The sequence below is a fragment of the Ceratotherium simum genome, chromosome X, assembly GCF_057802395.1.
Source record: "Ceratotherium simum simum isolate JZ-2026a chromosome X, ASM5780239v1, whole genome shotgun sequence".
Lineage (NCBI taxonomy): Eukaryota > Metazoa > Chordata > Mammalia > Perissodactyla > Rhinocerotidae > Ceratotherium > Ceratotherium simum.
The window spans coordinates 76746994-76759234 of record NC_141940.1 but is presented as its reverse complement, the minus strand read 5'-3'; the positions used below and the strand labels follow the sequence as shown (position 1 = coordinate 76759234).

Sequence of the window (12241 nt, the reverse complement as noted above, 5' to 3'; positions counted from 1 at the left end):
TTAATTATTTTAATTATGAGTGTGAAATGTAGATTTATTTTAACAAAAATTAAGTAGACTTTTGGTTTGATAGATATGAGAACTGAAAAACATTGGCTTGGCTACTAACTGCATTCTCACTTCCTTTTCCTGCTTTGGCAAAGCCTGGTATTAAATCTAATTCCTTTTAAATTATTTGGGACCTTAGCCACTGATCATGCCTCATTATAAAGCTCTGTCATGGCTCCTCATTGCCTGTAGGATAAGGTCCAAACTCCTTTGCCTAGCTTCCTCACTGTAGCCACTTGACCTCCAGCACCTCTGCAGAGTTTTCCAGCCTTATTTACACTTCCATGTGTACATGCTGCTTCACTGTTTGGGGAAATTTTCTTTTGCCCATCTGCCTGTCTGACAAAATCAATTTAAATAAACAGTATTTCTGCTACTTTTGTGAAGCCTTTTACAATCTTTCCACTCCAAAACTTAGTGTTCCTATAGGCACGACTTCTGGAGTGGCAATTCAAAGATCATGATAGATCCTTTACCCAGTGAAACAACCATTTAACTGGTAAAAATTATAAAAATAGCCATTTAAAATCTCTGGAAATTGTCTTAAGGACATATAGTAAAAAGAGAAATATTTATTCAAGAAAATCTATTAAATCTCAGTAAGAACAGCAGGAGTCTATGGCATTTGAGCCATGGCCTACTCTCATCCCCACCCCTAGCTCCATGTGATGGAAGCTGTTCTCTAGGTAGGTGAAGCCAAGAATATGAGGGCTCTCTCTCCTCCACAACTCCTGCTCTAGGGCTATAGTTTCACCCCCAGAGAGGCAGGCCATCAGCATCTCTAATGCCCCTTAGCCCTGTATTTCAGAAGGACTATTCTAGAGAGGCACAGCTGCTAGAACTGGAAATCCCTTCTAACCTCAGTTTCCACTCATGAAGGCTCTGCCCCAGTGGTGGTAAGCCAAGAATACTAGGACACTAATTGTGCCTGACCCAGCTCATACATAGGGTGAAGGGTTTCATACTGGAAAAGACAAGCCAAGAGGACTAGGGGCTATCATCACTCCCCAGGGTCCACTCCTAGAGCAGGGGAGTCACTCTGGGAGAAGCAGGTTGCTGTCCCTGGCCCCCAACTCCACTGCATTGACAACAGAGGTTCTGCCAAGGGAGTAAGGCAGGTCATTAGGATGGAGAGCTCCACAGATGTGCCTGAAGGGACTGACTTTATTTGGAACAGAGTGTGTACAAGTTCTTGCCTAAGGGCATTGTCAAAAACAATGGAGATCTTGGAGGTCAACAATTAAGAGGGGATTGGTAGCTCCATGATACTAATAGCAACAAGCAAAACACCAGACCAGCCAGAAGGTTACCAGAGAGAGCAAGGAAAGGAGACAGCCAAGAATAGACCTTGCGGGATCACACTCATTTCTGAGTCTGTGGAGTGCTGTGCACGTGTGCTAGGCTGCACCCACTAAAAAGAAGTGAGAGCAAGATGTAAGGCAGACTCTAAAGCACTCCTCAAGCCACACACAGATACATCAGGAAAATGGAGAAGGCTCCACTCAACAGTAGAAAAACACAAAGTCTTCTCAAGTGAATATGAAACATTCTCCAGAGTAGACTATATAATAGGACATAAGATAAGCCTTTTGTGCTGCAAATTTTACAATCAAGAAAGTAAAAACCCAACCTATAGAATGGGATAGCATGCTTGAAATTCACAAATCTAATAAGGGTCTTATATGCAGAATATATAAAGAACTCTTACAAACTGATAACAAAAAGACAACCCAATTTAAAAATGGGCTAAGGGTTTGAATAGATATTTCTCCAAAGCAGATATACAAGTGAAAAGATGCTCAATATCCCTAGCCATTAGGGAAATGAAAATCAAGACCATAATGAGATACCACTTGACATCCACTAGGATGGCAGTAACAATAATAATAATAATAATATGGAAAATAACAAATTTTGGTAAGAATGTTGGGAAATTGTAACCCTCATACACTGCTGATGGGAATGTAAAGTGTTGCAGTTGGTTTGGAAAACACTGTGGGAGTTCGTCAAAAAGCTAAACATGACAATTCACTCTTAGGTATATAAGTATAGCTATATAGCAATTTCATTCCTAGGTATATATCCAAGAGAATTAAAAGCATATGTCCACAAGAAAATTTGTACACATTCACAGCAGCTTGATTAATACTAGCCAAAAGGTGATGGATTGTAATTAGTATTTGGGTGGTGAACATGAGAACATGATGTAATCCATGCAGAAATAGAAGTATAGTGATGTACACCTGAAATTTATACAATGTTGTAAACCAATGCTACCGCAATAAACAAAACAAAACCAAATAAATGTTAATTGCAGCTAAAAAAAAAAGGTAGAAACAACTCAAATGTCCATCGACTGATGAATAGATAGATAAAATGTAGTATATCCATATAATGCAATATTATTCATCCATAAAAAGTATTGATACTTGCTACAGCATGAATGAACTTTGAAAACATGCTAAGTGAAGGAAGTTAGTTATGAATGGCCATATATTGTATGATTTCATTTATATGAAATGTCCAGAATAGGCCAATCTGTCAAGATAGAAAGTAGATAAGGTTTGCAGGGGCTTCAGGGAGGGAAGAATGGGGAGTGACTGCTAATGTGTATGGAGTTTTGTTCTGAGGTGATGAAAATGTTCTGGAATTAGATAGTGGTGATAGTTGTACGACCCTGTAAATACGTTAAAAACCATTGAATTGTATACTTTAAATGGGTGAACTTCATGGTATATAAATTACATTTCTCAATATAGCTGTTAAAACAACTATGTTCCCTCCCCCTACCATGTTTTTACATCACTCTATATTGTTCTCACTTATGAATATTTTTTCAAATTACGTTTTAAAACTGCCTATGATGGCCTCAAGAGACACAGTCGGCTGCCTGCTCTTTTCTGTGTCCCTGGCCCATAGAAGGATTCAATTGCCACCTTTCGAATGGATATCAAGACTTTGATAAAGACAATGAGCTATAGCAGATACAGAGTGTGGCAATTTTGTTATCTATGTGCAAATCTATGAGAGACCAGTTCCATGGTTAGAGGGGCTCGTTGTAGAAAATGTGCTTCTTCCATTAGTGTAAATGAGCTTTTAGCATATAATAAAACTCTCCATTTTGATTTACACTTTTATAAAAGTACACTTATTTTCCCCTGCAAATCCCAAACAATACCTTTGATGTTTTTTTCAGCTTTAGCTACCACCCCCAGCTGATCAAGGCATAAAAATGGAGTTTCAAGATATAGTTACATTTGCTTCCAACACTGGTGTGCAAATGGAATTAGTATAAGTCAATCAGAATTTCTGAACATCTATGACTAGTTAGTTATCAAGTTTTATTTTGGCCTTCTGTGATACAATGAAGCAATAGTCAAATGGATCTAGCTGCTAGTTCTTGCTATGTTTCTTCCCGGTTGCAGAACCTGAGGCAAGTTACTATGTCTCACTGTGCTTCAGTTTCCTCATCTATCATCTCTACCATGCAATGTTGTGGGGAGGATGCATTATGATAATTGATATGAAAGCACCTAAAACATAGACTGAACATAGATGATGGTGATGATGATGATGGTGGTGGTGGCAGCAGCTTATTTTGTTATTCAATGCATATTACATGCCAGGCACTGTGCAGAACACCTAACGTGGATTAGCTCACTTAATCTACTCAACAACCAGGTAAGTAAATATTGTGAATATCCTCACTTCATAGATGGGAAACTGTAGTTACTCAATAAGTGTGACTATAGGTATCACAGTGCTGGCGTGTGGTGAGTTTTAAGTAAATTTTAGCTTCCTTCCTTTCCATGGGTATTTTTTCCTCTCTCCATCCAAATCAGTTTAGATGTTTAGAGACCACTCTGTTTTTATATATGTATAGCACAAGCATCTAGGCAAATTGTGACTAGAACATTTAATGAAAGTGGAGCACAGGGCCCCAGGCCGCCCAGTATTACTTAGCCCCATGAAAGGTCCCCAGACCACTCTAGTCCTCATCGGATAGAATATTGTCCTTTTCAGCTTCCAAATTGTGCAGAAAGCAGAAACTACCACATTTCACATCCACTATTTCCTCATTGCCTAAGAAGTACAGAGAACAAAGTATAGCTTTTCAGGACTCAGAGAGGAAGAAAATCATATCACAGTCCTCTCCTAACTACCCCTTAGGGGGAGCAGTTCACTTTCAACTGATCTGGTTATGCTTCTTATCATATAGTGTTCCCTTGTCCTCCTCGTCAGATGCAAGCACCCATCTGTATCTTTGCCATGTCTGTTTGTTCTTAGGAGAAAGCAGCTAAAGTTTACTTCTGGGGGGAAGTTGAGGGGAGTTTAGCTTCTTTTGTCAGGAACACACCAACCCAGGTTTCTGCAGGCTGTGTTGTTTTCTCATTTGTCAATTTCTCCAAAGAGGATATACAAATGAAAATGCTCAACACTATTAGTTATTAGAGAAATGAAAATCAAGACCAAAGTGAGATACCACTTCACACCTATAAGTGACTAAGTAAATGACTTTAGTAAAAAAGATGACTATGGTAAAAAACAGAAAAAAACAGCTTGGATGTGGAGAAGCTGGAGCCATTATACATTGCTATTAAAAATGTAAAATGGTACAGCCACTTTGAAAAACAGCCTGGAAGTTTCTTAAAGTGTCACTTTTGACCTAGTGATTCCATTCCAAGATATATAATCAAAAGAAATGAAAACATACGCTCACACCAAAACTGTACACAAATGTTCATTACAGCATTATTCATAATAGCCAAAGAGTGGAAGCAACTCAAATGTCCACCAACTGATAAATGGATAAACAAAATGTGCTATATCCAAGCAATGGAATATTCTGCAGCAATAACAAGAAATGAATTAATGATACATGCTACAATATGGATGAATCTTAAAAACCTCATGCTAAGTGAATGAAGCAAGTCACAAAAGATGGTATTGTATGATTCCATTTATATTACATGTCCATAAAGGGCAAATCTTTAGAGACAGAGAGTAAATTAGTGTTGCCGGGGTCTGAGAGGAGGAGGGAATGGGGAGTGACTGCTAATGGGTATGGGGTTTCTTTTTGGGGTAATGAAAATGTTCTAAAGTTAGTTTGTGATAATAGATGTGAATATGCCAAAATGGGTACATTTTATGGTATGTGAATTATATATCAATAAACCTGTTAAAAACAACCTAATTAAATTAAAACTAGGCTATAACTTAAATATTATATGACCTTGGCAGTTTAGAATAGTGGGAGAATATGGATTTGGGGGGAAATAGTCCCAGGTGTGAATTCTGTCTTTGCTACTTACTAGCTGTATAAACTCAGACAAGTCATTTACCTTATCTAAGTCTCAGTTTGCATATCTTCAAAGTAGGAGTAATGATACCTACCTCAGAGGTGGCTTTTTAGAACCTAGTTCTCCTCCCATCTTTCCTTCCTACCGTTTTCTCATGAGACTATTATAATAATGGCCATTTAATAAGCACTGTGCCAGCAACAGCGTGGGCTGCTTTACCTTCAAAATCTCATTAAATACTTATAATGGTCTTGTGAGTTCTGTATTTCTTTACCCATTTTACACGTGAAAAAATTGAAGGCAAGCGACTTGTTAAGGTCATTCTGTTAGAAAATGGCAGAGATGGGCGTGAAAACCATATCTTGTACATATATATCTTCCTACTTCAACAAAAGGCATCATTAAAGAGAATTGGAGAGCCCTGAAGTAAAGTGAGGTAATACTTTTAAAAGAAAATGTGACTGTCCTCTTGGACAGACAGTCATCAAATTTCAAATCTCAGACTGGCAGGGGGAAAAGAAGCCACTGGTTTTATGCCATTACTTTACCAATTTCTCTACTGAAATATCCCTTGTACCCCCAAAGAAGTAAGCACAATGGATCTATGAGGAGAGAATAATTTTGAACTCTGATTTTTATCTTAAAAATTCATATGGAGCTGTCATTATATTCCACAATGTGATTAATAAAAAAAATATTTTAAATTATGAAACATCGGGAAAAATATGATGCTATGTAAAGATGTTTGGTGATTTGCTAAATCCCTTCTTGTTTGAAAAGTACAGAGGTATGTATGAACAAGATATGCTTTTACACATCTAACCTTTTTATCCTATTCTCTCCACTTGTATTTACCTTTCCCCAAAAGCACTGTATAGCCAAGGATGTAAAGATATTAGATGTTTTTTGTTTGTTTGTTTTAAAGATATTAGATGTTTCACTTTTTATATGATAAGACAAAAGGTGAAGGCAACCCAGACTGACAAAGCAGCTACCATGTGGCAGGCACAGAGGGAGGGGCTTAAAGTGTTATTTAATGTAATTCTCACAAAAGCCCTCTGGGGTAGAAAGTATCCCCACTCTCCAGATGAAGCAAATGGAGCTCAGAGAGCCTTAATGACGGCCCAAGTTTCAGTGGTGGAGGCAGGATTCCAACCCAGGTCTGGCTGGCTCCAAAGCCCTGCTGAGTTGACATTCGTCTCCCATCAAGGAAAACTGGTCTGTGACTTTTGCATTTTTCCCTGGTTCCACGATCATTGGGGGACTTGCTTAAATTAGTCACACCCTTTAAGGTATCCCCAAGTCTGAAAGAGAGAGAGAGACAGACAGACAGACAGACTGAGATTACAGCTGGATTATAGCTGGGTGCTGAGTGTATCTGAGTCCAACTTCCCCATGGTTGAGCTGGTGTTTGTAGGCCTATATCTTCTAGTAGTTCGCTTTTATTTAATTAATTGTGAAACTGTTGGAGGATAGCAAGTTTGTACTGGTTTGGAAAACTTCCATTCTATGAGCAGTGCTTTTGCTTCAGACTCATAAAACTGAATGCCCTGCATTAGAATAATAAGTGAGCTGTGTAACCCAAGGGAGGAGGGAAGAAACACAATGTTGCTTGCAAATTCTGCACGTACTTGTTCTCAAAGCAGACCTCTGCTGTACTTGCAGTTAGGATGTTATTTAGGAGGATGTTAGAAACTTCTGAGGTTTTTCTTTTATTTATATGCTGTTAGAGCCATACAAAACAATATATGTAACATATAAGTCAGTTATACAGCATAATAATAAAATGAACACTCATGAGCCCTGATTAAAGAACAAGAACATTAACGAAATTTTTTTGTTCACTGCTCTAACCCCAGGACCCAGAATGGTGCCTAGTGTGTAGTAGGTGCTTAATAAATATTTTTAAATGAATGCCTAAATCAACTTGTATCCTTCCTTATATCATTACCCCCAGCCTCCTCTCAGTGGTAACCACTATCCTATATTTTGGGTTTATTTATTCTCTTGAATTTTCATGTTTTTTCATATAACATATATATATTCCTGAATTACATGTTGTTTACTTTTGCTTCTTTTTGAACTTAATGTAGTGGAATCATATCATACGTATGCTATTATGAGTTATGTCTTTTATGTAACATTAGCTTGTGAGATTCACCTATGTGTCACTGTATTATGTTCCTTGTCATAGCTGAATTGTATTTTATTGAATGAGTGTGCCATAATTTATTTATCATTTGTCCTGTCAGTGGATGTTTATCATTTCTGCTTTTATAAGCAAAGCTGCTATGACCATTCCTGCACATGCCTCCTGGTACAAATGTGCAAGTTTCTCTGGGATATTAACCTGAGAGAGGGACTGCAGTTGGAATTTTCATTTCCAGTGCCCAAAGGTCAGACCATGAGTCAGACCGGCAGTGTGCCCTTTGTCTGCACTAGGCCAGGGTCAGTAAGAGTGCTGTCCAAAATACTGTCAGAGAGAGGAGGGGAGAAGGTAGGCGGAGACTGGCCTAGTGATTCAGGAGATATCTCAGGCCTCTAGTCAAAGCGGGTTATAGTTAAGAAAAATTCAGATTCTGAAATCGTCTTCATTATTTTTCGTCCTCTTGCTCTTCCTTTATAGTTATTTTTGTGCAAGTCATGTTTTATTAAACATATCTAATAAACAAAATGTGAATGACTTTCTTCAGTCTTTAAGTATTGATTATAAATGTGATTGATTAGAATCTTTTAAACAATTTGAACTGTATTTTTAATTTTAGTATGGATGAAAATTTCTATTTCTTAAAGGCACTATCCAAAAAGATCTCTTATTTACTTTATGCGGGTTTCCATTTTGTTTATCCAATATTTATTTTGCAATCATATAATAATAATTGTTGTCCTCATCATCATCTCTTTTACCTATATATACCTTTATGCCTTTCAAAAAACATTTCTTTTATGTGCCTCCTCATCTGTAGCAATCTGCACTGTGCTTTATTATATCATCTACTATGTTATTTTACAGTTCCTTGCTTTCTGTCTTTCTTCTCTAATAGATAATAAGTTGATTAGAGGCAAGGATAATATCTTGTTCATCACTGTATTTCCAGTACCTAGTCTTGTGCCTGGTCCATAGGGCTACGTGCTAGGAGTTGAGTTTAGTCAATTTAGATAGATTTCTAATTTCAACCGTCAATCTCATAACATGTTTAGTCATTGGTTACAAATCCACACTTTGGAGTCAGACTTACCTAGGATGGAATCCTGGCATTTTTACTGACTAGATGAGTGATCTGAAACAAGTTTATTTAGTTTTCCTAAGCATCAGTTTCCTCTTCTACAATATAAGGATGATACAGAGCTATCTGGCAGGGTTGTTGGGAAGACTACATGAGATGATATATATGAAATAGCCTGGCACATAGAGTGCCTAAATACATATTCTTCTGATTTTATTTGAACTGTTTGTATTAGTTACAGAAGTAAAAAAAAAGTGGGAAGAGGATGAAGACACTTGCAAAAAAAACTTCTTTTTCTCCTTGTTTCTTGAATAAGGATGGGGGCACGATTTTTACCTAAGGAAATGAGATTTTTAGCCAAAGGAATGACATTCTTAGCATTTGGCCCATTTGTATATTAGAAGTGAGCTCTTTTCCTGTGGAACTTATGGTTCTGCTAGTCTTGCTTTGGTGGGAGGACTCCTGCTGGCTTTCCAGTTAAGGTAGGAAAGGGAAGGCTTGTGGGGAGAAAAGATGGGCCACCATAGCCAGCTGCTGGGATTGCATACCCGCGGAACTTTTTGAGTGCTTTCTGTTGTACTTGGGACTTGAATAAATGCTAATATTTGTGTCTTAGAGATAAAGTGCTTGTCAAGTGTAACCTGAGTGAAAGGTTTCTTTGCTCTTGTCCTACCAGGACTGCTCACTGGGAGTAGAGGTGAGGATAACCTTTCATGCTTTTTTTTGGATTCTGATGACTGTGCTGAGCATGATAACCAAAGAACCAGGAGTAGAAAGTGAAGGTGAGTGGCAGGAAGATGATAGGGTAATAGAAACTGTGTTGGATTTGGAGTCAGATAGTCCTGGGCTTGGTGTCAAATAGTCCTGGGCTTCTCCTCTCTGGGTCTGATTTTCTTCATCTTCTATAGTAATGTGAAAAAAAATTGTCTCACAGACTTGTTCTGAAATCACCCATCACAGCAAACAAGGTGCCATTAGGGCTTATTTTCCTTCCTTTCCTAGTAAGGAAGACGTACTCATAAAAAATAGTGGCTGAATTCCTGTAGATGAAAGCATGGGCAATTGTTATCTACCTGAGGTAGATTAACCCAGGAGATAGATAGCTTAAGTTTGTCTAATGCTTAGAAATAGGACATGGGAGAGAAAATAGTTGACCTTTGAGTAGTAAGAATCATGTTCCATTTGTTTAAACTTGAATTAATTGCTATAGGTGACTGAGAATTACCCTTCCTTTAAAGTTTTATGATTGGCTTTCTGGCCCTCTCTTTCACATCTGCCTGGAAGGACTCAGACACAGATCTTGGAGATAGGCAGTTAGACTAGGTGACCACTGAAGCTCCATCCTAGCCCAGGGAACCTGTGAGTATTTTAATGGCCAAGTGTTGAGATGGTAGCCTGAGAGGTTTCCAGCGTCACTGTGCATCATTTCTCAACCAGAGCCTCAGGCGGAAAGGAATTCTGGTACTTTATGTTTTAGAACGAGGATGGGGGGATGTCCATGTGATCTGAAGAGACTCCTAAGGAAAGTGAGGGAATGGGAAAAAAAAGACCAAAGAAGACTGGTGTGATAATACTAATCATGATCCCTCACTTGTGTATTCATTTCAAGGGCTTTTTATCCTTTTTTTCTAATTTATACTGCCATTCACAACAGTAGCTCAGTAGGATAGCTGATATTATTCCTATTTACAGATGAGAGTGAGGCTCAGAGAACTAGAGCAAAGCAATCAAACTGCTTTGATGTTTAGTCTGTTTTGTTCATAGGTCTCCCTTTGGATAAGGTAAGGTCATAGGGCTCTGAAATTGTTGTCTGACCACCACCTTAAGTTAGATACCCTAACCTCAGGTTTCTGCCTTAATTCTTCTGTCATGTAGACATAGCTCATGAGATTGGCTGATCCCAGAGAACTTCTCTAATCCCTTAGCAGGATCCAAAAAAGCTCCGTCCACATGACAGGAAACCCTACAATCATTCATAGGAGAGGTCCCAGGAAAATTTATCCTCACACTGACTTGATTAAGCAATGAATAATAAAAATTTACACATGCAGTTTATTCCTAAAGATCTCAGACTTCTACTCTCCTATTTCTGGCAACCACTGACGTGTTGCATTGTTTCTTTTGCGTCTTTCCAGTTTGGAGACTGCCAGGGATCATGTTCTGCCCATCGACTATTACTTTCCACCCCAGAAGACCTGCCTGATCTGTGGGGATGAAGCTTCTGGCTGTCACTATGGAGCTCTCACTTGTGGAAGCTGCAAAGTCTTCTTTAAAAGAGCTGCTGAAGGTAATGGGTCTTGCACACTCACTTCTATTTCTCTTTCTCCTTTATCTTCTAGGGAGAGACACCAGTCTTCCAGGGCCCAGGATTTTATCATCTCACAGACAAGGTCACTGGTGGGGCCCTCTCAAAGAACATAAGAGCCTAAAGAAGCAAGTTTTCATAGTTGCTGCTCCCCTGGCTTTGGGAGCCTTGGTAGTACAGGTAATGTAGGCAATGAAGGTGGTCCCAGCTGGTGCTTGGAGCTTGGTATGTCCTAGGAATGAAAGAAAAATTAATGATTTGAAAAGATTTAATTTCCTCCCTGCTTGTGTTCCACTCTGCTGCCTAGTGAGAGAAAAAATTGTCCTTATAAGAGAGGTTAGAAGTGGAGAAACCCCAACTGAGTCCCCAGCCTGTTCTCTGTGGTGAATACGAGACTGTTCCTTAGCGAAGGCTTCCTGGCCTCGGCCCTAGAAAGGAAGCGTTCTTGCTGTTTAGTGGACCATCAGTCTATGCACCTGCTCCCTCCTATTGCTGCCTCCTTGGGGCCTCTTTGCATTAATAGCTCCTAGGTAGATAAGGACTCAGATTGATGAAATACTTTTATTCTCTTCTCCAGAAACCTTCCCTCAGTGCCCGCCCATTGGTCTAGAATCCCAAGCTAACTTGCAACTTATATTTGGCTAAGTGGGCTCAAACCTTGGCTCCTTAGTCTTATTTAGTTTAGAACAATTCATGTCTGCTCAGCCCCCAGAGGTGCTCAACCTACATCCTAAGGCAGGAACACCCATTTCCAGACCTCCTATATACACTAGTACTTCCTTCCTTACCAGTCAGCCTGGGCTTAATCCTCCTGTTCATCCACTTCACTCCCCATCCTGTACTAAAGGCTTCCTTCTCAAGGGGACACTGATGAGCAGCTTCTAGATGAGACATTCTGCTCTGGGAGCAGACCCAGTTGCTAAACACCAGTATCCATTCCTGCCCCCACTTTCCACAAAGGAAGAACTTCCTGCCAAGACCTATTCTTTCCCTCTCAGTGGCCTAGAAGTGTTGATTTCCAAGTCAGAACCAAAACAGACAGCCTTTCCTTATGTAAGGGCTATAAACACTGAGGACAGTCTTAAAAATGGCAGGTATGTAGGCCACACCTTTCACCAGGAATGTTGTGACACCCATCAGAGGACAGCAGAAGCACCAGATGGTTCTTGGCATCTAGAGATAAGGTAGAAAGTGGGTGCCCTTTGACTGGTCTCCCCATTGATAGCTGATTGGAACGATGACTGTATTTTCATCATTTTGACCAGATGGCAGGAATACCTATAAAATGGAAAGCTGTTGTTTTCTTCCAGTCCCCAAAGCAATAAGGAGACAGCTAGCGTTTAGTATTACCAAAAACATGC

General features: G+C 39.2%; 1 protein-coding gene across 2 annotated transcripts in view; it reads left to right on the top strand.

Annotated features, from left to right (window-relative positions):
* Nucleotides 1–12241, top strand: part of AR (androgen receptor) — a 167283-nt gene that overhangs the window by 74512 nt on the left and 80530 nt on the right. For both annotated transcript variants that reach the window (XM_004439897.3, XM_087427119.1), the window contains exon 2: nt 10711–10862. In XM_004439897.3, coding sequence (XP_004439954.1) covers nt 10711–10862 — 152 coding nt within the window. The remainder of the gene's footprint in view (nt 1–10710; nt 10863–12241) is intronic.